The sequence below is a fragment of the Syngnathoides biaculeatus genome, chromosome 19, assembly GCF_019802595.1.
Source record: "Syngnathoides biaculeatus isolate LvHL_M chromosome 19, ASM1980259v1, whole genome shotgun sequence".
NCBI classification, from domain to species: domain Eukaryota; kingdom Metazoa; phylum Chordata; class Actinopteri; order Syngnathiformes; family Syngnathidae; genus Syngnathoides; species Syngnathoides biaculeatus.
This window is the reverse complement of record NC_084658.1, coordinates 7,955,791-7,982,775: the sequence shown is the minus strand read 5'-3', so window position 1 is coordinate 7,982,775 and position 26,985 is coordinate 7,955,791. Positions and strand designations below refer to the sequence as shown.

Sequence of the window (26,985 nt, the reverse complement as noted above, 5' to 3'; positions counted from 1 at the left end):
TATTTGGACAAATGATCAAACTTTCATAGACCTAATGTCGGAAAACCTCGTCACTTTGTCATTCAAGAGTAAGACATTGCCAAGTGGCTCTTGCATGTTTTGTTTTATAACAAAAACTATACTACAGCACGGTTCTAAAAAGTCAAAGAGCAATGTAATATAAAACAAATTGCATTTATATTCTCATGGCTATGTTCAAAACTTCCAAGTTTAATTTTAAACCGAAAACAAGTGGTTTCGCCCATCATCAAACCCGATGAGGAACACACAAGCCAACATTTTTCATGCAAAGGTTTTTATTTATGAAGTCTGTATTACTGTACAATAGCACACACTTGTCTCTACGATCATTCTAAATGATCAATTTCAATGTAGACAAACATTGTGCCTTTTATAATTAGTTCCCTTTTCACAATCTAAAAATACCATGTTCTGCTTTTAAATATGTAGAATACCTTTTGAAAATAAAATATACATTATTTGAAATATAACAGTTGTTTATTGGATAGACTTTAATATACCGTACCAAATGCAAGTATATGTAAATACACTTCTCAGTGAGTTGTTACGCATTTCATGCACACACACACACACACACACGCACGCAAACACACACAACTAAAGATGCCGCACATTAAAAAAAAAAAAGGAATCTATCCATATATTGTCAGTATGAAAATAGATAATATCAAAGCAAGATGTGGACCAGTCAGTCTATATGATACAAATAACTTGCAGTACAAAAGATTAATGAGGATGACCTTGAACGAGGCAGGACGGGTACTGGGTCAAAAAAAAAAACGAGAATAAGACAAACCTCGGCTTCAGCTACCACATCAGTCTCGTCAAAGCCACCTTCCCATACGTCTACAACTGGACCAACAACATCGTGGGGATCATAATCATCTTGCTGACAAAATTAAAACAAAAAAAAACTGGCATAGGCCAGACACGAGGAAACCAGTAGTTGCAGCTTTGAATTTTGGTATTAAACCCAGTCAATGTTGATGTCCAATGCATAGTATAAAGTCTGCTTTTGGTATATTCCCAAATGTCTTTTGTATTGCTATCACCAAAGCAAAGTCAGTTCTGCTCCAAACCTCTTAAATAAGTACTCTTGAACATAAAATAATTGAACATGTTTACAATGTTCTGTTGATTATTATTAAGAATATATGATAGAATAGTACATTGAACCCAAATAGAATTAAAAAAAATATTTCTTAGGTCAAAAGTAAAAATACATGTCTATAGTCACATGGAAAAAAAGTAGCAATTTTATACATTATACTTGTTAAAATGACTACCAGTACTTCATTTGTGAAATGTCCATCCATCCATTTTCTTAGCCACTTATCCTCATGAGGGTCTCGGGGAGTGCTGGAGCCTATCGCAGCTGTCAACGAACAGGAGGTGGGGTACACCCTGGACTAGTTGCCAGCCAATCATAGGGCACATGGAGACAGACAACAGTCATACTCACAATCACCCCTAGGGGCAATTTAGAGTGTCCAATTAATGTTGCATGTTTTGGGGATGTGGGAGGCAAGGGGAGAACATACAAACTCCAAACAGGCGGGGCCGGGATTGAACCCGGGACCTCAGAACTGTGAGGCCAACACTTTACCAGCTGATCCACCGTGCCAAAATATTTTTCTCCTCATTTGGCAACTTAACTTTAAAAGAAAATAATAAACAACTGGAAATGTTATATACTTTATCACAGTATTTTGTTTTCTTTTTAGGTGTATATAATTAGGCCTTTATTTTTATAACTGTAGGAGTCCGCCCGTCCCTACATCCAAGTGATTTCGCTATCTTTTTTCTCTTAACTTTACAACTTTCATTCAGAATAACAACTACTGGACATTTCATTTTTACTATATTCGCCAACACTTTCACAAGAGTAAATAATACTAAAAATAAATAAATGCAAATGATGATGTTTGCTGTTTTACACACGAGTCAGCCAAGAGAAACAGTGCATACAAGGCACACCTTTCAGTCCACATACCCACACGATATTTATCATTTCCTGCAGAAAAAGCACTTCTGAAATCACAGATAGAAGAAGAACTGCAGATAAATATAGACTCAAAACGTTCCCGCCCAAAAATATATAGATAATATTTTGAATGGGTTTGATCGCGGTTGGCAAATCGGTCACTTCCGCTGTCGAGTATGTGGCATTTGCTAATGCTGCTGCTAAAAGCGAAGCGGGCTATCGCAACAAAATCACGCTCAAAATAGAAATCTTTCACAATTTGGTTCTCATCAACGCAATGGCCAGAACCTCCAAAATAGCAAAATCGCACAATTGTACCAAAATGTAAAGCTTTAACATAGACATTTAAATAAGATCACCTTCTCGAAACGGAGCCATACAGTACTACCGCAAATCTATCCCAAAAACGTACAATAACTATATTGCTCTCGAGTGAAACTATTGAAAGACCACAGTGTTTCTCATTGCAACCCAAATTGAGTACATTCACTATCATACACGTAGAAGAATAAACAAAAGAGGGTTCCATTATTAGTGTAACACTCAAATACCACATAAAAAAATCTATCATTTTCTCAACATATATAAGAAAATATACATTTCTTGGATTGATATTTATCACCTGGATAAAATTTTATACTCTTTTTCTCATATTTACATTTGCTGAAGATTAATACTGATTGTAATGCAATACTGTCACCTTTTTTTTTTTCATTTTTTGAATTAACCTGTTACATTTCGTTTTGTGTTTTGAAGAGCAGAAGCACTTTTACATTCATAATTCAACACTGAGCCAGAAGGTCCGGTGCCGAAGGAAATCATGTCATGCATGGTAACGGAAAGCAAAAAAAAAAAAAAAAAAAAAAAAAAAACTTGAATTATTTCACAGGAAGGCAGTTTACTTGGTGTAGCAAAGAAACATTTGAGGGGTGACTGGAGGGGGAGGGTTCAAAATGCTCGGAGAAATCTCCATCCATCCATTTTTGAGACTGCTTGTCCTCATCAGGGTCACCAGTGAGCTGCAGCCAATCCCAGCTGACTTTGAATTGGCACTATTTTTTTATTTGGCTGTAAAAAAAAAAAAAAAAAGTTTTCGCAGCACCAGGAAAGTCAGATTTGTTGCGGGTGATATGTAACAATACTGGAAGCGTCACAGCCGACAAAGTTGTGGGATAAGAATTTTTTTTTTTTTTTTTTTTTACTTGGGACAAAAAAAAGGTTGTTAAGTTGGAAAAAGAAAGAGGTCCACAGTGGAGGTTACACTCGCTCCACCCGACTGGGGTCATAGGAGTCTGTTGAGAAAAGACCAAGACTGCAATTAAAAGGAAATCAGTACCGTTACTTGAAAATGTAGTCATACATTTGTCAAACAATTGCAATAAATATTTATGATATGCTAAATGATTTCCACCCACCTGTGACATTTAGCATCTCCTCGTGTTCCATATTTGAGGACTCGGTGCTGAAACTGAGCGGTAGGGTTATTTCTCTTTTGGGAACGCTTCGCGGTTTCGGAAGCAGTGGAGGTTTCTGGAGCTTCGTGCGGCGCTTGGCTTTGGGCAACTTTTCGACCTTGACGTCGTTTGTCATTTCACTTCTAACTTCTGCTGCTTCATTTTTGTCCGTGTTGGGTTCAACGTGGAGCTCCACGTTTCCGTCTGTTTTCACGCCGGCTTCTTCCCGGCCTACTCCCTTCATTGCTTTTCCTGTAATTTCGTCATTTGTACGTTGTACCTCCTCTGATTTTCCATTTCCTTTGCATATGTCTTCATTGTCTTCACCGGGTTGACAATCTTTGAGGGTCTCTATCTCGCGCTGCGTTTCATCTGCATTTTCATGCTCAACAGGAGAATCCAGATCCTCCTCTCTCCTCTCCCCATTCTGTGCATTCACAACTTCTTCATTTTCTTGTTTAACCTCAACCTTCGTCTCTTCCTGAACAAAGTTTTTCTCTCGACCCATATCGCTCTCCTCAGAATTACGCTCTTTAGTGGAAGTGGAACCTTTCAGGCTGAGGCGTCTAATCCGAGACACCGAGTCCAGCTCTTTGAGTCGGGCTAGTCTGTCCGTGGTTGACCTGCCCGCAGATGTCGCAGATGCGGAAGTGAAAGAGCTTAGTTTTTCTTGCAGGGCTTCAATAAACTTACTTGAAGGATGTGGTGCCGTGCCCTTTTTTTCTCCTTTCTTTAGTGGTTGCTTCTCATCGGGGCTGACGGGTAAGGATAGAGGAAGATTATAAGGTGGAAATTCAGGCAGGTCCAGCACCATTACAGACTGAGTGATGTCATCTTCATTGTGTTTCCCATCATCGGGATTGTTGCTGTGCTTTTGTCTGCCATCTTCATTGTGGTCTTCCCTTAATTTCGACACTTTAACTCCTTCCATCTCCGTTCCCAGTAAAATTAGGGATTCCCGTTCGACTTCCTCACACTCTTCGATCACATTCTGTTTGTCTTCACTCGCAACGTGTAGTTCCTCAGCTACAGAAGGTTCTCCATCGTCACTCTTTTCTGACACTCCCAACGTCTGCATTGGAACGGTAATGCCTAAAATTCTGGCAGCTCTCTGTTCAATTGATTCATTTTCTGGTATTCCCTTTGCACATTTTACTTCATACAAGCTACTGAGGTCCTCTTCAGGCAGTGCATTGGCTTTCTCTTGAATAAGTATGGTCTCAAGATGAACGTCTGCTATTGTTGACGCATTTGTTTTGTATTTTATAGGTTCAGGGTCCCTGTATTTGCCATTACCATCATCCTTGAACACAAAGGGAGCCTCCAGGGTCAGCTGGGTGTCAAATGGGGAACTTTTACTCTTGGGCACTTTGCAGTTTTCGGTCTCACTTCCACAAATGTTCGAATTCAGATCATCGCTGCCTCGGGACACTTTGTCTAATTGAGCTTTTGTTTCACTTTCTGTTTCTTGACACTCTAGATCAGAACTGCTCTCTAGCCTGCCACTCTTTTTTACATGTACGGTGGTGGTCTCGTTTGAACGCTGCACTGGCAGTTCCTCATGGTCAAGTTCATGAGAGACCAAGAGTGAGAGCTGTGTTGTCTCCCCGTGACCACTAGGAGTCTCTGTGTAGACCGTTAGCCCAACATCTCTTAGCATTGACTCCTGAGGGACGGGAATATCCTGCCTATAAAACCGGTTAGAATGACTGTCTTGTGGCAGTGAGGACTCACCTAGTCTCCTACCTGATCTGGGGATTACGGATACTTTATCAGTTAATGTTATGTTGGTATGCGGTCTCACAAAAGCCTGTTGTTGGGCCATGGATTCCAAATCATTGGCAGAGGGAAAGGATTTTGATCTTATTTTGAAAGGTGGTTTTTCTGTGTGTATGGGTGGAAGACTTATTGCTTCTCTGCCTGCCCCCAGGCCGGTGGTAAAATGTGTTCCTGATCTATAGTGACAATTTCTTTTATTCATCCCATCTAAATCATCAATTGACAAACCAATGTGACGCCTCTTGCTGATTGTGTCTTCCATTTCTTTATTGATGGTTTCCAGCTCACCAATGGCATCGAATGGCCGTCGGTTTACTGGTTTTAGGAGAAACTGACCAAAGGCCACTTGTACGGCGGCACACTCTGGAGGACTCAAGTTGCTCCCCTTTGGAGATGTTGGGTTCTGGTCCACTGGATCAGGTTGTTTGGATGGGGAAGATATGTTTTCTCCAGAAGGTTGCAATGATTGCTGCGGTGTTGGGCTGTTGCAAAGTCGTGAGAAGGCGCTGTTACTAGAGGGATGGAGGTTTTTCTGGCCAGCCATGGGATAGCCGTAAGAGGAACCATTATCTGTTCCTACTCCGCTATCAGTCATTGCGTCCGAGGCAGAGAGGACAGGCTCTTGTTTTTCCGATGGGCTTTGGGGTTCTGGACTTTTGACCACAGTTAAGGGGGAGCCAGTCTGGGTTTCCTGGTTACGGTACTGGTTTCCAGGCCAGGACCCGGAAGAAGACATGTCCTTGTCCTCATTGGCTTGAAGTGCCCAGGCATCTATGATCTCCTTCCTTAAAGGAGCTCTCTTGTAATTCCTCAGGGAGGAAGTGCTGGTGGTGTGAAAATGTGAGTAGTGGACTCGGATGGGCATCTCATTTACTGACTTGCTTCGCAAGGTATGGGTCTCCTTGAGGCCTACAGCAAAGGTTTCAGTATTGTTCACAGTCAGACTTCGTGCTGTGCCATTGTTGTTCTGATCTGCTGATAAATCTTTGTTAAGGTTAGTTGGCGTGTGAAGGGGAACAGACACAAGGCAGAAGATGGTCTCACTCACTCTTCTCTTAGTATTTCTGTTATTCTCCAACCCTGAATCTGGGGCAATTTTCTTCACTTGTGTGATGGTTTCTGCAAAGACTTGATCTAAGCTGGACCCCTGGCGAGACGCTGCTCTTCTTATTGGGGCCTGAAAGGCTGAAGATGGCGAAGGAGAAGGACGTTGGTTTTTGGAATATGTGTTGCAATTTTGGTCAGTTGCTGAGAAGTTATCGTCAGTCGCTTTGTGCAAATTGCTGTGCCACCTCTTATTGTCATTGACAAAGTCACATGAAGACGTCTGATTAGCATCGCTAGCCAGTTTGGCAGCGATAAAAGGCCCCTTTGACGGGGGCATAAAGGCACTGTTGCCGGACCCTGGCTCCGACACGGCGGTGCTGGGTAACTCGTTGCGGATGTGACGAATCTTGTCCGCGTCTGTCAGGGAATTACCACCAAGAGCTGAGGAAATGTGCCGTATGCGGGGGTCATCAAAGGAGATATACTGGACCCCTCCCCCTGGATGCTCTTGCAAAGTACAAACAGGATGGAGCTGCTTCTGGCCCGCAATGCATCGCTCTCTGGATGACTCGGACCAAGAACCCGCTGGATGTCGAGCGATCCAGTGAGATCCATCTGGAGCAACATGTATCTGCTGGTACATGTCACCTCTGTACCTAAAAGCAAAGCGACACACTTGGATACTACCCACATTGTGTACCAATACTTTTATAAACAATTATATTTCATATTTCTATGTATTTATGTAAGGACGCAACTATGACACTACTGTACAGGTAAAATACACGATAGACTACTGAACACAGTAAACCTGACATTGAGCTAAATAACTTCAGATGTTTAGACAGCTGGGGCTGGGGTTGAAGGCTGTTTCTGTCTACTCTGTCCAAGAATATAGGGGAATCTTATTTAGAAACATTGATGTGTCCTTAATTTTAGAGCAATGCCAGAGCCACGGTTCTCCCACTATGACCGTCATTTAACCTGATAGCACTGTTTTTGATCCAGAAATAGATGGGAAGGGGACCCCCTCAGGGAACATCGAATTTGCATAACGAAAGTAAGAGAAAGGTTTTGTTTTTTTTTTTTTTTCGAGGAATTTAAACCAGGATTATGTAAAACACAGTAAACAAATTTCAGGTTTTACCCCAGTATAGAAAAAAAGCTAATGTAATTCATAATGGACAACTAAAGAATAAATAAGTATTACAATATAGATAGAATTCAGGCAACAAATGACCCACCATTCCACTCCACCATTGCTCTAATTTTACACTGCATTTTTTTTCAAAAACATTTTTACCCATAAAAATAGGACAGCCGCATTACCTGTAATCAACTGCAATTTCACCATATCCTCGACGCCCTCCTATAATGACGGGGGCTCGCTTATATGATGGGGGAGGGATGTATCCTGGAGGTCCAGAATCCTGTGCAAAATAGTCTAATGGCGCGTCACCTGTTCGCGTGATGGGAAGAGGGGTCCTCTCCCTGGTGTGGGAAAGAACCGAGTCTCTCCCAGACAACACCTCACAGCTTCCCCTGATCTGCTGGTGCATTTCATAGGAGGGAGGTCTGGGGGGTCGAGTGAAGCGGGGCTTTGGCGTTAATGATAATGGGTTGGCACTTGCTGGCCTACCATTCTCCGGCCAGCGGGGTGCCCTGTAAAGGTGATGGTGTGACAGCGGATGGCCGTTAACCCGCCTGTACAAGTCCTGACCGCATGATGCCATGTTCACATATTGCAGGCTCTCAGGTCGCAGCATCCTGGGCATGGACTGGGATTTGGCTTTGGTCCTGGGGTGGACTACCATTCCCTCTGGTGTCCTGGCATGGAGCCGCTGCTGCTCCTGCGCCCGACGTTCGCCCTCACTCTGCGACATCTGGCGACTAAAGCTGACAGCTGGACGCCACTCTTCTGTCCCCAGGCTCTGGCACTTCCTCTCGGTGGCCATCCTCCACTGTTTGAGAGCTGCCTCCCTCTCTTTAGCACGAGCCTGGACCTGGGCTGCCCAGCGTTGCCTCTCCTGGGCTACTCTCTGACGCTCTTCCGTGGACAATTCTTGACCTCGTGCTTGTTGATGTCCCTCTTGTCTGTTATATTCCCCATTTCCCCCCGCATGGCACTCTCTGTGGTCAGCGGAATCCAGCAGCACGGTAAAGTCCTGGCCTCTCCTCCTCCAGAAGGACACGTCTTTGGATGGCATCTGTTGACCTCTGGTGCCATCGCAGAACCTAAAAGAAAACGTCACATTAGATGACATCCAGAGTAAAACCTCCTTAAACTTGTGTTTTTAAAACTAGAATACATATTTCTCTACAACAGACGTCGAAAGGTTGTGATCAATTTGAAATTTTAAAGCAATTGAAATAGTACTGTAGCAGTATTGAGAATCAATGTAGCCAATTTATGATAAAAGTTGAATCCAACTTCCACTAGATGGCGACAGATAACCATGAGAAACGTTATTCCATGTCATCCAAAACATGTTATAACATCCACAAAAAGGGAATTTATCCTCACCGACATTGGCCTTTTCACCATAACAGAATAAATATTTCAACACCAAGACTCCATGCGGTCTAATTTGAGCAATAATTTCAAAATAACTGGCTGACCAACACCATAAAAAAAGATGCATGTACATGGACAAACGCCCCACGGCTGAGGTCACTGAACGCCCTTGACATTTCCATCCGTGATCGTTTCTGGTCAGAGATTTTTGCTGTGGGAAAGGAGGTGAGATCTATGCCGAAATAAGTGGGCATCACATTTAATGGGAGTTTAAATCTTTTGTCTAATTATGTCGATGTCTAGGAGGAGCGCAAAGACATTTCTTATCCGGGCTAAAGCTGCCAGGAAAAAAAGTGATTTGGATAAGCAGAGAGAGAGAGAAAGAGCAACTAACAGACTGGAATTGCATGCCATATATTGACACAACTCCCAGGATCCCAACGGCCAAAGTAGTAAGTAATATGAATATGCGGATTAGCTCTAAGAAAATTAAAACCAGGAAATCAAAATAGCTACTTACTTTCAAGCTGTGATTTTATTTATTTATGTAATACTCTCTGGAGGGGGAAAAAAACAAAATTTAATACATGAAAAAAAGAAAGGAAAAAATATTTACCAATTCTCATTGTTTGGACATAAGAACAGCTGTATTGACACTAGCTGGTACAAACAGGCAAAGGAAACAGCGCTGTTCGAACAAAACCCCAAAAAAAACCAAGCATTATTGGTAGACCTATCGATACAATCAAAAAACAAACCTAAAATCTAACTGTCCCTACACAAGAGGGCTTCAATTGCATAACAGCAGAATAAGCTAAATATAGCCCCTTCCCCATATACAATATTTATTAAACCCTATATACATGCTGTATTATTGATGGGGTTTGTTGTCTATAATTAGGCATAATTCTCGAGTTTCTGTGAAAGACAGTTGGCCGTGTGCGGAAGGCTCAGTAAAAATGACATCTGTGTCTGTAATACTTGGCATGCTTAAATGGGGCACGCAGGCTTGCCCCTGAGCTGTTTTCATTATGGCTCGAAGGTCCAATGTAGCCTGTTAGGATTCCAGTACAAATTGTCTCACCTCCTCTTCATAAAGTAAATTGGGTTGTGAAAAAAAATGGCTTGATGAAAAAGGTCAAATGGTGGAAGGACACACAAGGACAAACCGAAGCGCAAAGGAGCGATGTTGTTCATGAGGGAGGGGGCCATTGAAATGTGGTCCAACGTGGTTATTTAATGTCATAGATCTGTTTCATCAAAGCACTGGAACAAAGAACACCTTCTCATTATTCGATAAATGGTAAACATGATGATAATTAGGACAAAATCCGGTATAATTGGTCAGCAAAGTACCGTATTTTCCGCACTATAAGGCGCACCGCATTTTAAGGTGCACCTTCAATGAATGGCCCATTTTAAATCTTTTTTCATATATAAGGCACACAGCATTATAAGGCGCACCACATTATAAGGCGCACTGCATTATAAGGCACATAGAATAGACACTACAGTAGAGGCTGGGGTTATGTTATGCATCCATTGGATGGAGCTGCACTAAAGGCGTGTGAATGATCTATATATAAGGCGCACCGGATTATAAGGCGCACTGTTGACTTTTGAGAAAATTAAAGGCTTTTAGGTGCGCCTTATAGTGCGGGAAATACGGTACTCAATGTCACAACACAGAATTGATCTTACCCACTGTCTGAGGTCAGCGACTCTCCAAAGGAAGGAGTTTCGATTTGGCCCTGGATTTCTCCCTCCTGCCTCGATTGGCTTCTGTCCCTGGGTTCGACATTGTTGTTGGGGCACCCAGTTCCGGCCACGTACACTTGTTGGTGGCTGCTTACACTGTTGTTCCCGTACGCCGCTCTCGAACCTCCTTCGTAGCCGTTCACTAATCTGCTACATGGCCTGCTCCCCAGACTCTCGTGGTGCTTACTGTAAGATGGAGGTGAGGAAGAGTGCGCCTGGCGGGATGTGGCTGCAGGAGTCGGGGTCGGGGCGGTGGACGCGGTCGTATGCTTGGGTAGCTTATATCCATGAGAAATGAGGAGGTCCTCCACGCTGTACATGTTCGCATTTGTTTATGCTGGTGTGTTTCCTCTTTCCCTCCCTCTATGTCCTTTTTCCACAGTTTTTGGGAGAGAGGTGTCTGCTTCTTCCCCGTGTGCGGCGGCAGGATCACCAGCACAAATGTGCGGGCGAGGCCATCACTGTGTGGAAAAGAAAGAGGGAGATGATTTAAACAAACATCTTAGAAGGATCATGTGAAATTGATGCATCAGCACTGCAACGCAAGACCAGGCATTTATCTAGATTTATCAGATGGAATGTTGCCACAACTGTGTGCCCTTTGACACAGCAAACCAATCAGATAATGTAGACACGTGTTGACGTCAGAGTCAGCATCTACTGCTGCGCAGAAAATACTTGTTGAACAGCAACAATTGCTTCCAACATAACAGGGCAGGAGAACCGCATATTGTGTGTTTAAATGTAGAACTCCAGTCCGGCGTTGTTGGATTCAAATCACACACAGGTGTTGTCCCACCTCTGATGTGCATCTGACATTGGCTCCAATGATGAAAAATTGCAAGGTGAACTGCAGAGGGTGTGAAAGTGGGGAGAGAAAAGGTGATGGTCAAACCTTTATCCCCACTAGTTTTTTTCAAAGGTTCAAGTTTATAGCTCCTCATTAGCTTTTCCCTCCCTTGTCTGATCCATCTTACTTAGGGAACATTGGTACCAAAATTGTCTACGTCCAGAACTCTTCTGGACAAAGAAGTCAACAAATACCCTTCAAATGAACACCGTCGTCAGCAAACTGCAGCGTGGTATATGTCCCGGATGAAATTATTGCTGCTGCACGTCGCGACGACAAATGAGGGATCGCGTTCCTCTTTTCGTACATCCTCATACACACTCTTGGGGTCTATTTTGCATCTCAAAAGTACACTAGCGCCTTCATCTGACTGGGTAAGCAGCATATTTTAAAACTAAACACTGGAATTCCCAAAGAAATTATGTGAGCCGAGAAATGCAGTTCGTAGTCGCCGAGCTGAACTGCGGAAGAATGAAATTAACCGAGGGCTGTAACGCCAGTTAAAAACCTCACAGCAATCCCAAGGTACCATGCAAATACTGGATGTGAGCAGCATAGCGACACTTGCCAAACTACCTGTTTTTTTTTCCAAGAGACTTTCACTGCACTCTCCAGAAATTCCCTCTGTAATTTTTGGGGTGGTTGCCACTTGTTCATAATTATTCATGCTGGCAATTCCCGACCACTCGGAGAAAAAGACACTCATGACATACAGTGAATATTAACAAAGTCAACACACAACACCACTGGTGAAATGCTTGGATTTGGGGATAAAGAAAAGGAAACCAAGATGGATAATTTTACACCTTCTTCCACCAATAATGTGACCTATTGTGTGTTGTTGTCCTTTTCGAAAAGAGCTTCGGTGTCAGAAGGGGCGTCAAAATCCTCCTGTTGTTCGGCTTCCATAGTAGCAGGCACTGCGCGTTTTCAACGGTTGGAAGTGACGATGACGTCAAGGACAGAGGACGCGACTAATGTCGTGACCAGTTGGATGTCGAGGGACACTCAATTGCGCAACTTTGTGCATGGATGACGCACGATCCGGTCACATTTATTTTTTTGTATAAACATTGAAGTGAATACTGTTATATGTATTTTTCATTACAATATCTATTTTAGAATGTTTATCGGGATCACAGTCCCACTTTAATTCACCATTTCATTAACCATCAATGTCAAGTTAAAGTGAAACGCAATGACTCATAAAAAAAAAAAAACATTGTCCCCCTCATTTCTTAAGCTATTCATCATGGTCATTTATCATATTTTCCCCCATTCGGTTGTAACTGTGATCAAAATTGATAATGAAAAGTGAATTGTGTTGTATTTGCAAGTTTGGATACTTACCAGATAGCTTGTTAAATAACAGAATAATAAACCAAATGTTCAAACTGCAATTACAAATTTTTGTCTCTACATTTTCAAACTTTTGGACTCATATCCAAAAGCACAAAAGTTTCATATTTTCGGCTGTGAAAACGAATAGCTTGCTAGTGACAGATGTACAGACTTCAAATCTGTTGCGTGACGGTGGCACTTTTAAGTGATGAAAACAATTAGACAGCAACGATATTTTGAATTGCACAATAGCATTCATACAAAAATCTAATTTCTGTCTATAAAATCTGACTTGAATATCAAGGGCCAATTAAGAGTTTGACTGATGATGCCCAGGGTGCATCTGCTAATGACGAAGTCGCACGAGCTGCCCCAACAGGTTAGATGCTGCAGCCCATTGACTGGAAACGCTTCAGTGGAGTAGAGTGCCAACAATGTGGCTTTTACATAATCAGAAATGTCATTCAGGAACACAAACATAGCAATCCAATGCCGTTCAGAGAGTTTAAAACTCAATCGCACTTTGATCATCGAATGGGAAAGCCAAGTAAGTAACTCATTTTCGGTTTGACGAACAGATGGCTTGCCTGGCCAAAATGTATTAATCTGCAACAGATGAAATGAAAACTAATAAGCTAATATTTATGATAAACAGCCGAGACTGGGGGAGGGGGGGAGCAGCACTGTATGTCCTTGCTCCTTTTCTGTTCCTTGTACCTGAACCTTTCGCAGAGCCTACTATGAGGTGATTAACAGGATCCAAGACTGTGAAATGTTGCTCTTTGTATAGAAGGCTCCTTAATAAGATTATCTTTTTCATTTAAAAACTTAAACCTGTTAGCTTTGGCGGATTGACTCTTGGCTCTTACCCAGTTAATACTTTAGTTAAGTTTCACTCTTACCATTTACGTAATCTCCTCAAGGAGAGTCAAGACGGAAGTTTTGCCGGCTATTCTGAAGTGAACAATGTCAAGACAATGTCACCAATCATTTGATTTGGATTATTCATTTAGCCCAACCCTTTTTCTGTTTGAAAATCATGGTTCACAGAACACGGTAAAAAAAAAATGTCAGAATGATCAGTTTCGCTCTGTTAACAACATACTGCATGTTTCTGAATTTCATCATTAGTTCAATGTGACACTCGCTCAAACTGTGTCCTTCATTTTCAATGTTAAAACTGAAAGAATAGCAACAGCACATTTATTATGCACGGTAAATAAGAGCACGGGAAACATGTCAACCTCCATTTTTGGGTGTTTGTGAGAAGTAGGCTATTGCTTGAGGTTGTGAATATGCAGACTGGGGCTTTTAATAGAAATATGTATGCATACTTTCAAAAAAAACCTAAGGCTGTGTATGAATATTTCAGACATCAGTGTGATTGCTATCAGTGTTCTTTCCTCCATAATTAATTTAGATTTAGGTCAAGGGCCAAGCTCATTAATATGATAATATTTAATATGATAATCCACCTTACCTTGTGATAATATTCCATGTGCATATAAACCAGTTTTAAGTGAACATCCGTATGGCGTCTGATCCAACTTAATCCCTAATCTGAGGCAATTGCTCTTGGTGACATCAGTAAATGAGGATTATCTCCATCATCGCGTAAAGTGAGGATTTCCTCCTGTAAAATGATCTCCCTTCATACAGTCCCCGCCCTCACTGCTCCTTTCTCATGACAAGCTGCATTTAAATACTGCTAATGCTGTTACGCAATGGAATTACTCATTTTATATCAAGTAAAACCTTGGATTGAAGGAACGCGATGCAACAATAGCCGGCGTTCATCCCCCCACTACACAAAAACATTGTGTTCCGTGACAATACCCTCTTGTGTGGAAAAGGGATGGCATTGTGGTTGCTTGAACATGGAAACTGGAGGGAAAAAAAGTGCAGAGCTGCTGTATTTTTGTCAGAGGTGTTCGCTCCAAAAGGAGAAATGAATGAAATAGTTGATATGGATAACGTACACGGCTATGCGAAGCGAGCTAAAAATAAACAGAACCACATGAGGGCTGGCATTTCCCCACAGACGACCCTCGCACCGCCCCCGCGTGTTCTCTTCTCATCAGCCACTTCATTTTTACTCGCTAAACAGTCAAAGATAGAATGCTTATGCTTTTGAGGTCATATCAACGATTATCAAGGCCAGGGATGGTTCAATAAAAAAAAACAAAAAAACAAAAACAAACATTTTGGCTGTGACATGAAGGTGCACACATGGCTGACTGCAGGAGCATGACGGCTTGCAGGTTGACAGTTTGGTGTCACCTCCTTACTGTATTTATGGTCAAAGTAAGATGAGATAGCGCAAGGGTGGCACACAATACTGGATAGAGCACTGTTAAAATTGTCCACGTCACAGGATTACATAAAAAGGGTTGCCAGAAATGATTAGTAAGCAGTTACAATCATCTCCGAACATAGCAAAGAACTGCTCAATGGTCAAAACAAACTGGCTAGAAGTGATTTATGTTGCCCCGAAGGAGATGCAGCTGTGATGAAATGGCACAAAACGAAAAGAATGTAAGCATACAAAGGCTCACACACCGAAGCAAAAAGACAATCATTTTGTTTCCTGAAAATATTCCACAAGAGCCGCACCTCTCCACATTGTTCCTAGTCTCCTTGGATCTAAAAATGAGAGTCCCGAGCTGGGTGTGTACTTGGCCGGTTCTCTGGTTCTGCATCTGTTTGGAGTGCACGCACACAGACCCGACTAGGGGGCGGCAGGCCATTACATTCAGCAAACAGCAAAGCTCTGCAGATTGTTTATCTATGTGACAACACCATGTTCATTGAAGGGCCCTTCATTTGCAGAGGAAGTGGGCCGTTGTGGGGATGGAGGTGCACCAACTGTGTCCCAAATGTTTCCAATCAGCCTCTCTGCAGGCTTCTGTTTGTCCAGTGAAAACATGTCAGAGGCATGTTTTTGACAGATGCCTGGTGAATAAACAAGCAAGCAAACTCCGAACCTTATTTTACAAACCCTGACTTCAACTTCAGGTGCACATTAACTCAGCGTCATAAAGCGCTGACATAACTAGCCAGTATACACCATCCATCCCAAAACCCCCACAGGGTCAGGAGTTATACTTTTCTAATTAAACGTCTTACGGTAATGGAAAATGCTGTCTTAAATGAATCCACCAAATAAACAACTACCTAAAAATTGCAGTTTGCTTATACAGCATGATGATGCTACAAAACGCTGTCAAATTAAATGAGGACTCACATACCAGCAATGCTGACCGAGCATGTAAATGTGGCCCTGTGAGCAGTCGAGCTCTGGCAACTAAAGAAATCACATCGGAAAAATGGTGAGCATTCACCTATTTACTTGGCTTCCTCTGGTACAAAACAGTTGATTGGTTTAAGTTTAGCCAGTTTTCCTTTCCCACAATTAAAAAAATACAAGTAAACCAAAATGCATCACTGCCAACCTTGTCCTGTATCTCAAAAATGTAAACAGGAAGATTGTTTGGCGCGCAGACGAGGGAATAAACAACAGTAAATCACGCTATTCGCTAGAGATAGGGGCCGGGCCCTCTTGGTAATAGCAAAAAAACTGGGAGTAATCTACACCCCTCCCCAAATGCCTTATAATTGCCTCGATGAATAGATTAAATATACCACAAATTACAAATTACATTATATGATCTCAAAACACTTTATTAAAAAGGCAAATGGATTACAGAGAATAAAGATCTTAAACAATCGAGCTCAATGAGTATGACATTTTTCCGCGACACAGTTTACTATGTTCCTATTAGACCGGACTATGGCGCCACCATGTGTAATCTTATGGCATTACAGAAAGAGTTAGTGTTAGTTGCAGCACTACCCCACATCATGTGTGTCCTCTTTTATTATATATATATATATATATATATATTATATATATATATATATATGTATATATATATATACTTCAGGTAACCCCATCATAACCAACATTACAATATATTTGATTTTAATTATACGCGTCGTTATCAAAAATATCATTTTATTTGTAAAATTGCAGCATTATGCACAGCTGGAGATATCGCCGACAGGCAAACAGAGCAAAGCAGATTTCCATATTTAAAGATCAGTAATCCAATCAAAGCAAATCTTATTTACACTTCAACTAACGATGAGAACTCAGTCAGTTTAAAAAAAAAAAAACAACAGCTGGAATAGTTTTATAGCCATTCTCAATGCAAACTATTGTGCAAACTGGACACCAGGACAAAGATTATTTAAAAAATAATATTAAACAGAAATAAAAGTTGATGGCAGGGGACTATTGTACCTTGCTGAAGTGAACAACACTACCTGGTAAAAACATGGCTATAGCAAATGCGATGATCTTCCAGGGCTATGTCATCCTTACTACATGGATCCGTTTTGTCTGTGGTCTCATTTCCTAAAATGTCTTAAAGTTACATTTTTGTATTGATGAATAGAACAGCTCACCAGTTTCGAAGCATACCTTTTTTTTCTAACCTCGAATCAATTGAAAAACACCAATGTATGTGCTGTTAAGCGTTAAGTATGGATTTTATACTGTAGCTGCAGAATATAGTGTGAATGCTTGTTTCTCTGAGAAGTCACACACTGATGAGCAATAACAACAGCACCATGCAACAAAGCTCATCACCCCATTGTAGCTCAATGTGTTTTCCCATGCATGTTGGCTTTCATCGCCCTGCACATTGTAAGTCAATTAGCTCATGTAGAATGGGTGGCCAAAAGAAATACCGCTTTAATTATTTGGTTAATCGTGACCCGTGACAACAGTTGTTTTGCCCTGGCTCATACGTGGGCTGTAAAATATTCCCTCTTGTTGCTTCAGTTCAGAATTTATTTTGGTCAGAATCCACTGGCAGCAAAATTAAAGGCGTGAGACTATTTTATTGTTTTAATTCCACCAATACATCACAGGGTACAACATTATGGTCTGGTCCTGATTCTTTTCGTACTGGTTCCAGCCAAATAACTGTCCCTCCACGATGAATGTATCCCAACAGCCAAGTGCAAAGCTGCGCAACAACTTCGAACATATCAATGAATTAATTTTACATTGCTGACCTCATCAAGCATTGGACGTCAGGAGATTTTCAGCTGAATGCGCTCATGTAAAGGGATGTTCAGGGCTAAGCATTTGTAGTCTACTGGAGCCAGCAGTTTAAAAATGTGAGAGAGAGGGGAAGAAGATAAAGGCAAGGTCATTAGGCACGCTAATCCACGGACACAGTGTTCTGATGCACAGTGGGCTTCACCTGCACTTTGCTATTCCCAATCCATGTCGTGTCCTAATTAGTGTCTGTCAAGGTCTGGGGTGTGCTGGAGATGACAGCGGCATGGTTTTGCAGCCAGAAGCAGCCTGATCAAAGGGTTAGCATGCGACGGCCTTTTGCTAATCAGATGTCAACTCTGCACAACTCTTGGCCAGTATTGTAGAGGGCAAGGTGAACAACCAATGACCTAGCGTGATAAAGCCAATGCAAAACAAAAATACAAAGAAACCGCACAGGTCAAACTCAGTTCGTTCAATAACACTTTTCGATTGATTTGTTCAACTCTTTCAAAGTCGTAAAACATTTATAAAAATAACGAAAAAAAAAAAACATTACTCGTGGAACTGTTGCATTAAGCATTACACGGTTGGCCATGACTGCAGCTACAATGCAGAATGACCAAATGACCCGCGCTTAATCCAACTGTTAAATACAAAGGTTGGGAATTAAAACTTTGTGGAAATGTCAATAAATCCTACCACTATAAGGATTACTTTCTTGTGTTTATCTTCTCAAAAACATTCTAATAGACATGTATTGTTTCTCTGCTGTTACCTTTGTGTTGCTCGACTCTCATGTGTCCAGCAAGCGTTGTATCAGGATATGAATAAAAACGTTTCCTTAAAAAGTATGCAAGCTACTTCTGCAAATTTTTGTCTCTCTACACGCCACTCGTGCAAGTGGAGGTTTCACTGCATCCATTTACAGCACCTTGAAAGTGAATGGGATTCATGCCACAAACGAGCTCTTTTAAGGTCTAATCCAGCTAGGCTTCTTCCGGTCCATCTCGCTCCATGCAAAAGACACTCAAGACATACCGATGATTTCACTAAATGATGTGAGCCTTATTTATCCTTCCATCTTCAAAGCCATTTATCCTCATCAGAGTAGTGGGTCTGTTGAAGCCAATTCCAACTGACTTCAGATGAGAGGTAGGGTAAACCGTGGACTGATGGCCAGCTAATCACAGAGCACCTCAGGACAATTTGGACCATACATTTAACCTAAAATGCAAGTTTTTAGAACGTGGAAAGAAAGCAGAGTACCCGGGGGAAACCCACATAGGTTTAGGGAGAACCAAGTAAACGCCACACAGGAAGGCTAACGTCCAGAATCTAAACAACAACCTTTTACATGTAATCCAGATGCGCTAACCAGTCACCCACCGTAACGCTGTGAATCATATTAAATGAAGCCACTTCCTCCACATCAGTACTTGAGTATAACCGACTGAAAGTGTCATGGGGACTGGTTTGCGTGGTGGAGTAGGCAGAAAGAAATTCAAGGGAAGTAGGTAGGCAATGCAGGACTCTCAAGAAAACAAGACAAAACATGAAACAAAAATAAAGATGATTCAAACACAAAGCATGACTGATAGTCTAATGAGTAGCTGTTGTTGTTAGTTTCCTAGACCCCACTCATGCTTAGGTCAAAACTACAAGACTACACAAAAGCACAATCGTTGACATTATACGAAGATCAATACATTCTCTAGTTTTTTGGGGTTTTTTGTCCATCGTTCATGTTGACTTCAAGCAAAAACCTGTTTGTAAGGGACGGCCATTTGATTAAGAGATTGCCTGCATGGTTTCGCACATGAAACATCCTGACAGCTCCAAGCCAGTATTTAACAGAGGGTTTTGTGTTTGTGGAAGAGGCAAACAAACATATTACCGAAGTGCAGGAAATACATCAATCACTTGGACAAATTGGGGGAAGCCAGCGGCAGCATAAAAGCCATTTAAACCCGCTCTGAGTGCATAGCCTGGGTGCAAAACAGGAAAAAAAAAAAAACACAGTCCAGGAGGATGTATTGGACCATGTAGTTAATACAAAGCAGAACTTGGTAAAAAAAAAAAAAAAAAATGGAGATGAAAATTTGTGTGAAACTGGGAGATGTATATTATGCCTCAGTTCATATTTTATGATTGTTGTCAATTTATTGTTGTTTTTACAATATTGCACTAAGCAGCCAGAACAGAAACATGTGTACTTCTTATGTCGCTATCAGGAATGTGAATTTGATTAAATTTCCTTGATCGACTACTGGGACAATTAAGATTAAATTAACTGAATTATTATTTTTTTTAAATCTATTTTGTAATCTCTGAATGCACAATGTCTCTGCTGGTGGCAGCTAAACTGCAGCCCATTTTGCCTCAATTGTTTCAAGATTGTGATTAATAAACAATCATCTAAATTATTCACAAGCAATTAAATGTTTAATCGATGATTATGTCCACTCCTTGCGGCTACGATACCACTGCAGTCCCATAAAGCACAACGACCCCCCTTCCATCTCCTATCCCCGCCACTGGCCTGCCTCTCAACATTCATTCATTATACAACGCTACATTACATTTATGACTATTGTGCAAGTGACTGTTATCATCAATGGTTGGCCAGGGGAGCGATAACATTAAATCATAACACAAACACGCATGCGCCCATGCATGACAGAGCAGGATGTAGACTTTTGTTGAAAATTAGTTCTAGTTCTTCGGTTGTACCAAACTTGAATGTTCATCAGCACACTAAGACTCGCCAAACCAGACTTCATTTTAAATTCTGATTCTATGGTCACTATGTAAACTTTTCTATTTGTCAGTCTGTCGATTTCTCTCAAACCAATCATATCTACATACAAGCACAGTCAAAAACAAAACACAATTTTGCCAGATTTGCTGATGACTGACATGACATCAAGGTTCGACTGCGGCGCTTGTTTGCGACTTGTATTTTTCTTGAAATGATTCAACCTTAAGGGTGTTCACATTTTTTTGTTTTTTTTTTTGAGATTCCACTGCATGCTACTGAAGCAGTCTAACAGACAGCACTGCATTAGGGCTTGGTGCATAAATTTAAATGTGAACCAGATAACAGGTGGGATGAAAGGATTCTCACACACTCATGAGGCATGGCTGTGCAAGACTGCGATGTAAACAAGTGAAAACAAATAGTGAGGGTTTTCTCACCAGCGCTTGATTGCCACATTGCAATAAATTGACGCTAAGGAAGCGGAGAGCGAGCAGATGGACCAAACATATGGCCAGCATCCAATCAGACTAAAACAATATACACACAAAACGTTTCACATTTCAAGCCACAGCTCTCCCTTTTCACTCTCAGGAGGCACGCTGGCAGATGTCAGTCGCTTTCACATGTTTCTGCTTGGCTTCGTCCATGAGCCTCGTCCTGCCTGCCTGCGTCACCTCCACTCTGACATCACATGTGACATCAGACAGGAGCTCCGAGGGGATCCCTGTAGCTAGGCAAACATCCGATGACTTTCAGAACGGCTACAGTTTCAGCCAGCCAATGGCCAGACTACAATTCTTTGTGCACTTGGCCTTGTAATAATGCTGAAGACAAAATGAGTTGGGGGGGGTGGGTTTTTGGATACTCTTGTCAGAACTCGCTCAATGAACCAAGGAAAAGTCATAATCTGACGGAGGGGAAAGCTCACGGATATCACACTACCTTCCCAAAAAAAAAAAAAAGCCTGAAGTTTGCCCACCCCACACTTATGGCTGGCTCAGGTTTGGCCCACTCGTAAAAGTTTTGCTCATTTTGTCGCTGTGAAGAGCCCCCAACCAAATACGCTGAGCAAACCTTTCCTCCACTGCTGGAAGGAATTAATGAGCCGCTTCCTTCTTAATACCACCCCCTCCCTTAACTCACCATACCTCACGCCCTGAGGACTTCCAGCAGGGTCCTTCACATGCCAGCCAAATATCAGGGATGTGTGAAAGACCAATATGTATGCCGACAGAACCGTACTTATGATTTCTTTCCCCCTTTTAGCCAGTCTCGGAAAGCATTTGCTGACATTTACTAACTAGCTTTTAATGCGCACTCACTGAGCTATGAAAGGTCAGCAAACCAACAGACATTGCTCCGGGGCAATGCCATAAATACTATATAAACAACACTACTGAAAATAATAATCAGACCCAAGGCCACGGATGACCAGTCTGAGTCAAACAATGCATTTGCAAGGATGTAACTGAACTTCACTTTATGTATAGGGCTACGTACACACACACGCACTAATATTTAACATATCAACTGTGACAATATGGTCTGTAGACATCCCAGACAATTTATAGCATGTACAATACCTTCCAAAATTGAAACCGTTAAGGACTTATAAACACAGCACCATGAGTTAATGTCTGACAAAACAGCAAAGCACTTTTCTATCACACTGAGCCGCGGCACACAGATAAAGACAATAAGGCTGTTTTTGTCGGGATTTCGCCTGATCAAAGACGACAAAGGCCACATCCTAAAAGATTATTCTATTAAATTATCCCGTGATGTGTGCTAAGAGTGGATTTGTCCCGATAACACAGTCTGAAACAGGTCAGCACTAACAACCTTAAATATTATACATGATCAGTATTTATGACCATAAAATTCCATGTGTGTGTGGAAAGCAGACTACTTCCGAATCATGACTTGCGGCACGGTGAAGCAGCTGTAGAGCGTTGGCCTCACAGTTCTGAGGACTAGGGTTCAAATCCCGACCCTGCCTATGGGTAGTTTGGATGTTCTTTTCGTGCCTGTGTGGGTTTTCTCTGGTTTTCTCCCACATCCCAAAAACATGTATTAATTGGAGACTCTAAATTGCCCCTAGGTGTGATTGTGAGTGCGACTGTTTGTCTTGATGTGCCCTGCGATTGGCTGGCAACCATTTCAGAGTGTACCCCGGCTCCTGCCCGAGGACGGCTGGAATTAGCTCCCAACTCCCGCGACCCTCGTGAGGATAAGCGACTCAGAAAATGGATGGATGGAAGTATTTTTTGACACCATTCTATGGCACTCACAAACAACTGGGAAATATCGGCACCATAATTGCTGTTCTTCATTTTGTTGTATGAGATGAGCACACAACACACATTAAGACCAAAACTGTTAAATGCGTGATTTGAAAAATCCTAATGTGTGAAGCATGATATTACACAAACTGGCTATTAAATGGAACCACACATTAATTTCATTTTACTTTAAACAATAGCTATAGTATGGCCTCGCTTTGCAGGCTGCATTAGAGGGAAGGTCATCCATGCCAGCAAGATCGCAGGTGAGACAAAGTGACAACACCCATGCATCAAAGCAGCCATTTGTCAACAGCCAAGCTCCATTGCATGCATTTGGTGCTCCTGGATCACGCTGGCATCTTCACATGAATCAACGTGTTGTCATGTTATGAAATTAACTGACAGGCGCCTCTTGCTGCGATAACCCTGTCGCTCAGCTTAAGCTTCTATTTTGACTTTCATTGCTGTCTGGTTGAAATGCATTTGAACCGTGAAGTACATTGGAAATGTTACACTAATCGCTGGTGTCCTTGTTAAATTCAGTGTACACGTGACCCAACATACAGTAACTAATGGTTTAGTTTATATTTATATATTTTTAAACTCATTTTGCACACCCACTGTGGAGAAATTTCACTTATACAAGTGCACAACTTCTACAGGTTCATCAGCAATATATGTTTGAGGATGCAATACATTTTTTAAGCATGAAATTAGAATACTGCGTGAGAATAATTTCATGAAATAATTTTATTCGCTTGTTTGTCAGTAATATTGGGCTGCTAGGACAGTGAAAATTGCCACATTTGGATGGAGTTTGGCCTCATGAACACGAAGATGAGCTAACGTTAGCCTGGCTAGCTCCATCAGCAATCTTTAACCTTCAGCTGATAGGAAAAGAGCGCGTCCTCTGAAAAAAAATAATAATAAAATAAAATGAAAAAAAAATTAGATATAGATATATATATATAAAACAACAGCAACACGCCGCCCGTCACTCCTCAAGTTCGAAATCCAATAAATACAGAAGGAGCTCGTGCAAATTCGCCGCGCATTGACGAGCTGGAAGTGACCCACAAACTGAACCGAATGGCACCCCCCTCCGATGGCACGAGACGCAGACGAAGCCGGCCAGGAAAGCGCGGAGGCGGCTGCATGGAAGTTGCAGCCGCTGCTGGAATTGTTGAGTGGATGCCACGCAGCCGCCGACGGCTTCTCTCTCGCAGCCAAATGTGACGCGCGCAAACCAACAACTAAATCGTGCTACGCGATGGAATTCACTTTTTTTATTATTATTATTGGGACTTACCTGAAGAGCGCGTCGCCGCGTTGGCTCTCATCCCCGCCGCTGCTCCGGACGGACTGAGCGAGCGCGGATGTGCGGAGGGTGAGGGAACAGCCCCCTCACCGCGAACGAAGGGACAACAGCACCCAGGGAGCATCCCGCCTCCGCAGGCAGCTGGATGCAGCGACGCTCAGCGTTCACCGCGATGGCTGGAAAACTCAGCCTTGCCCCCCATCGAGCGAGGCTGTAAATGATTCTGGTTGAGCCTCTTCTCAACCCCCCCACCCACAACTGCTGGAGAATCCGGGAGATCTTTGGAGACCAGCAGCGGTTAATGAATGATTAACCTCCACACATCCTTGACCATGAAACTGCTGGAGCCAGTCGAAAGGCACAGCTGCACACTCGATTACAATCTAGATGTTAAAAAAATAATAACAATAATAAATTCAACCACTGTAACATTAGAATTACAGAAATTATCAACAATGAATGTTAACCTATCAGCAGATTTTTTTGGAGGGAGGGAACCAATTATAATTTTTTTTTCTGAAAAAAAAAAAAAAAAAAACAGATTCACTGTTTATGCTATCAGCCCAAAGCCATGTCTAACAAAAAATAGTACTTTGACACAAAATATGTGGTAAAGCATTTTGGTATGTGCACGTGGGTGGCAGTGGCGCAGCTGGTAAAGCGTTGGCCTCACAGTTCTAAGAGCCTGTGTGGAGTTTGCATGTTCTCCCTGTGCCTGCATGGGTTTTCTCCAGACACTCCGGTTTCCACCTACATTCCAAAAACATGCAACATTAATTTGGACACTCTAAATCACCCCTAGGTGTGATCGTGAGTGCGGTTGTTTCTCTCTATGTACCCTGCGATTGGCTTGCAACCAGTTCAGGGTGTACCCTGCCTCCTGGCTGCTGACAGCTGGGATAGGCTCCAGAACTCCCCACAACCCTTGTGAGGATAAGCGGCAAAGAAAATGGATGGATGGATGTTATGTGAACGTACGTCGTCCGATATCAGTTTAGACTCAATGACATGACGAAAGCCTAAAACAAAACTGAAAACTGATGTAGTGGTCTGTGCTACTGCCTTTTACACAGAAAGTACAGGCTTGATTCCCAGTCAGTGCGCATGGTCAGCCCTGAGGGGGAAAAGCTGAAAGCCACTTCTTATACTCACTATACTGTAGCTGCTGAATATAAAATGTATTCATGTGAGCAAATTGCTACAGATGCGTTTTCTTGTTTTGCGTTAACCAACCAATGTCATTGGGATTACTAATTTCAGATCTCTCAAATCAGTCCCACTAGTAGTGTAAAGTTTCTTCGTCCAGCACTGTTGATTCTGAAGGTCCTGGGTAGATTAGACTGACACGGCAGCACATAGAGGTGGAAATCTAACAGAACCAAATATATATATCATCCACATACATACTGGAAGAAGTGCAGCCAAGAGAAACGCTGAGGAATGAAAGAAGAGACAATTGGGAATAAATAGTGCAATTTTGCTGGTAAATGTAGGTCAGTGCTTCTGATCGTGTTAAGGCCAGATAAGAAGACCTCGCAGGCCCTGACCACTCGTCACGATATTGATCGCATATAGCACAACTACAATAAACGTCTACTCACCAGATACGATGAGGTACACTTGTTGGAGGGTCAAAAATTAGAAACAGTTGTGTGCATGATGCAATGCTAATGACGCCAACAATAGAAAATATATTGTTAATCCCAATTAAACATAAGCATTATTTGTGCAGATTTTTATTTATTTATTTTGGGGATATAGCGTTTACAATGGATCTCATCAGAATGTGATGATGTACACAACATTGTGGTCGCTAAGTGTATTCGTTTGCATGCAATATGTATTACATAACAGAATTAATCACCTGTGACATCTTTTAAGAATTCACAAGTTCCTCTCCCAGACCCTTTCTGCTTTTTACAAATCGTTGTGGTTGTGTCCTTGTCAATATGATTAATTACACATTAAAAATCAAATTAACATGTACTTTGTAAAATTCTATTCTTATTATTTTCATCAGATATCCTTAATTTGTGAAGCATCATTTCTTTCTTCAACACAGTGGTTTGTATGTGCATATTCACCCATTTGCCTCACAATCGAGAGGTCACACAGGTTCAAACCTCGGCTCAGGCTCCCTGTTGTGGCGTTTGCACGTTCTCCTTGCGCTTGCGTGGTGTTTCTCCGGTACTCCAGCTTTTCTCCCACACTCCAAAAACATGCATGTTAGATCAATTGAAGTCTCTAAACTGCCCCCATAATAGTGAATGGCTGTTTGTCTACTGTATACAAACTATGCCATGTGGATTTATTTCATAATAATATGCAATGGTTTACTAAATATCATTTCTATATGTTGTTACGCTACTCTCATTGGGGAAAAAAAAGGCCAACACCCCCCTCCCCCCGCCCCCCCCTTTTACACTTCTGGCTCCATGCCTTCAAAGCTGACACTCGTACTCCCTATCCAGCTCTTGCAAAGACCAAGACCCTAGACCTCCATAATATTGACACAGATGTTACATATAAAAGCATTCCCCTAAAAACAAAGGAAGCTTCTAGGTGCTGTCAACTCAGTCCTGCAAGCCAGAAATGATTTCAGTGCATTTCCCTTTGAAATCAGTCTACGGTGTAAAATGGTCTGTCCGGTTCGCTCAAACACAGCATGTCTATATTAATCTACAGATGACAAGATGACCATATATTCAGTAATATACAGTATCTATGAGCGCATTAAGTTGAGAATGTTCTGGTTGTTCGCAGAACAAAGCATTTAGATAGTGTTCAGCACATAATAAGACAAT

At 41.9% G+C, this 26,985-nt stretch overlaps 1 protein-coding gene across 1 annotated transcript; it reads right to left on the bottom strand.

Annotated features, from left to right (window-relative positions):
• Positions 1–298: 298 nt before the first annotated feature.
• On the bottom strand, positions 299–24,424 carry jcada (junctional cadherin 5 associated a). The gene is made up of 5 exons (XM_061805740.1): positions 24,173–24,424; positions 10,502–11,019; positions 7,615–8,520; positions 3,421–6,941; positions 299–3,297 (listed from the first exon to the last, which is right to left on the bottom strand). Exons 2-5 carry the CDS (start codon positions 10,876–10,878, stop codon positions 3,263–3,265), a joined length of 4,839 nt encoding a protein of 1,612 aa, XP_061661724.1. The 5' UTR covers positions 10,879–11,019; positions 24,173–24,424; the 3' UTR covers positions 299–3,262.
• Positions 24,425–26,985: the final 2,561 nt, after the last annotated feature.

What these genes read in the sequence shown, in the direction of transcription:
- jcada (XM_061805740.1), bottom strand. Translation starts at nt 10,878, where the DNA reads ATGTACAGCGTGGAGGACCTCCTCATTTCTCATGGATATAAGCTACCC. An exon ending in TCGCTGACCTCAGACAGTGG is followed by an intron (nt 8,521 to 10,501) that starts GTAAGATCAATT and finishes GTTTTCTTTTAG; the next exon opens with GTTCTGCGATGGCACCAGAG. An exon ending in GGAGATGCTAAATGTCACAG is followed by an intron (nt 3,298 to 3,420) that starts GTGGGTGGAAAT and finishes TTTTCTCAACAG; the next exon opens with ACTCCTATGACCCCAGTCGG.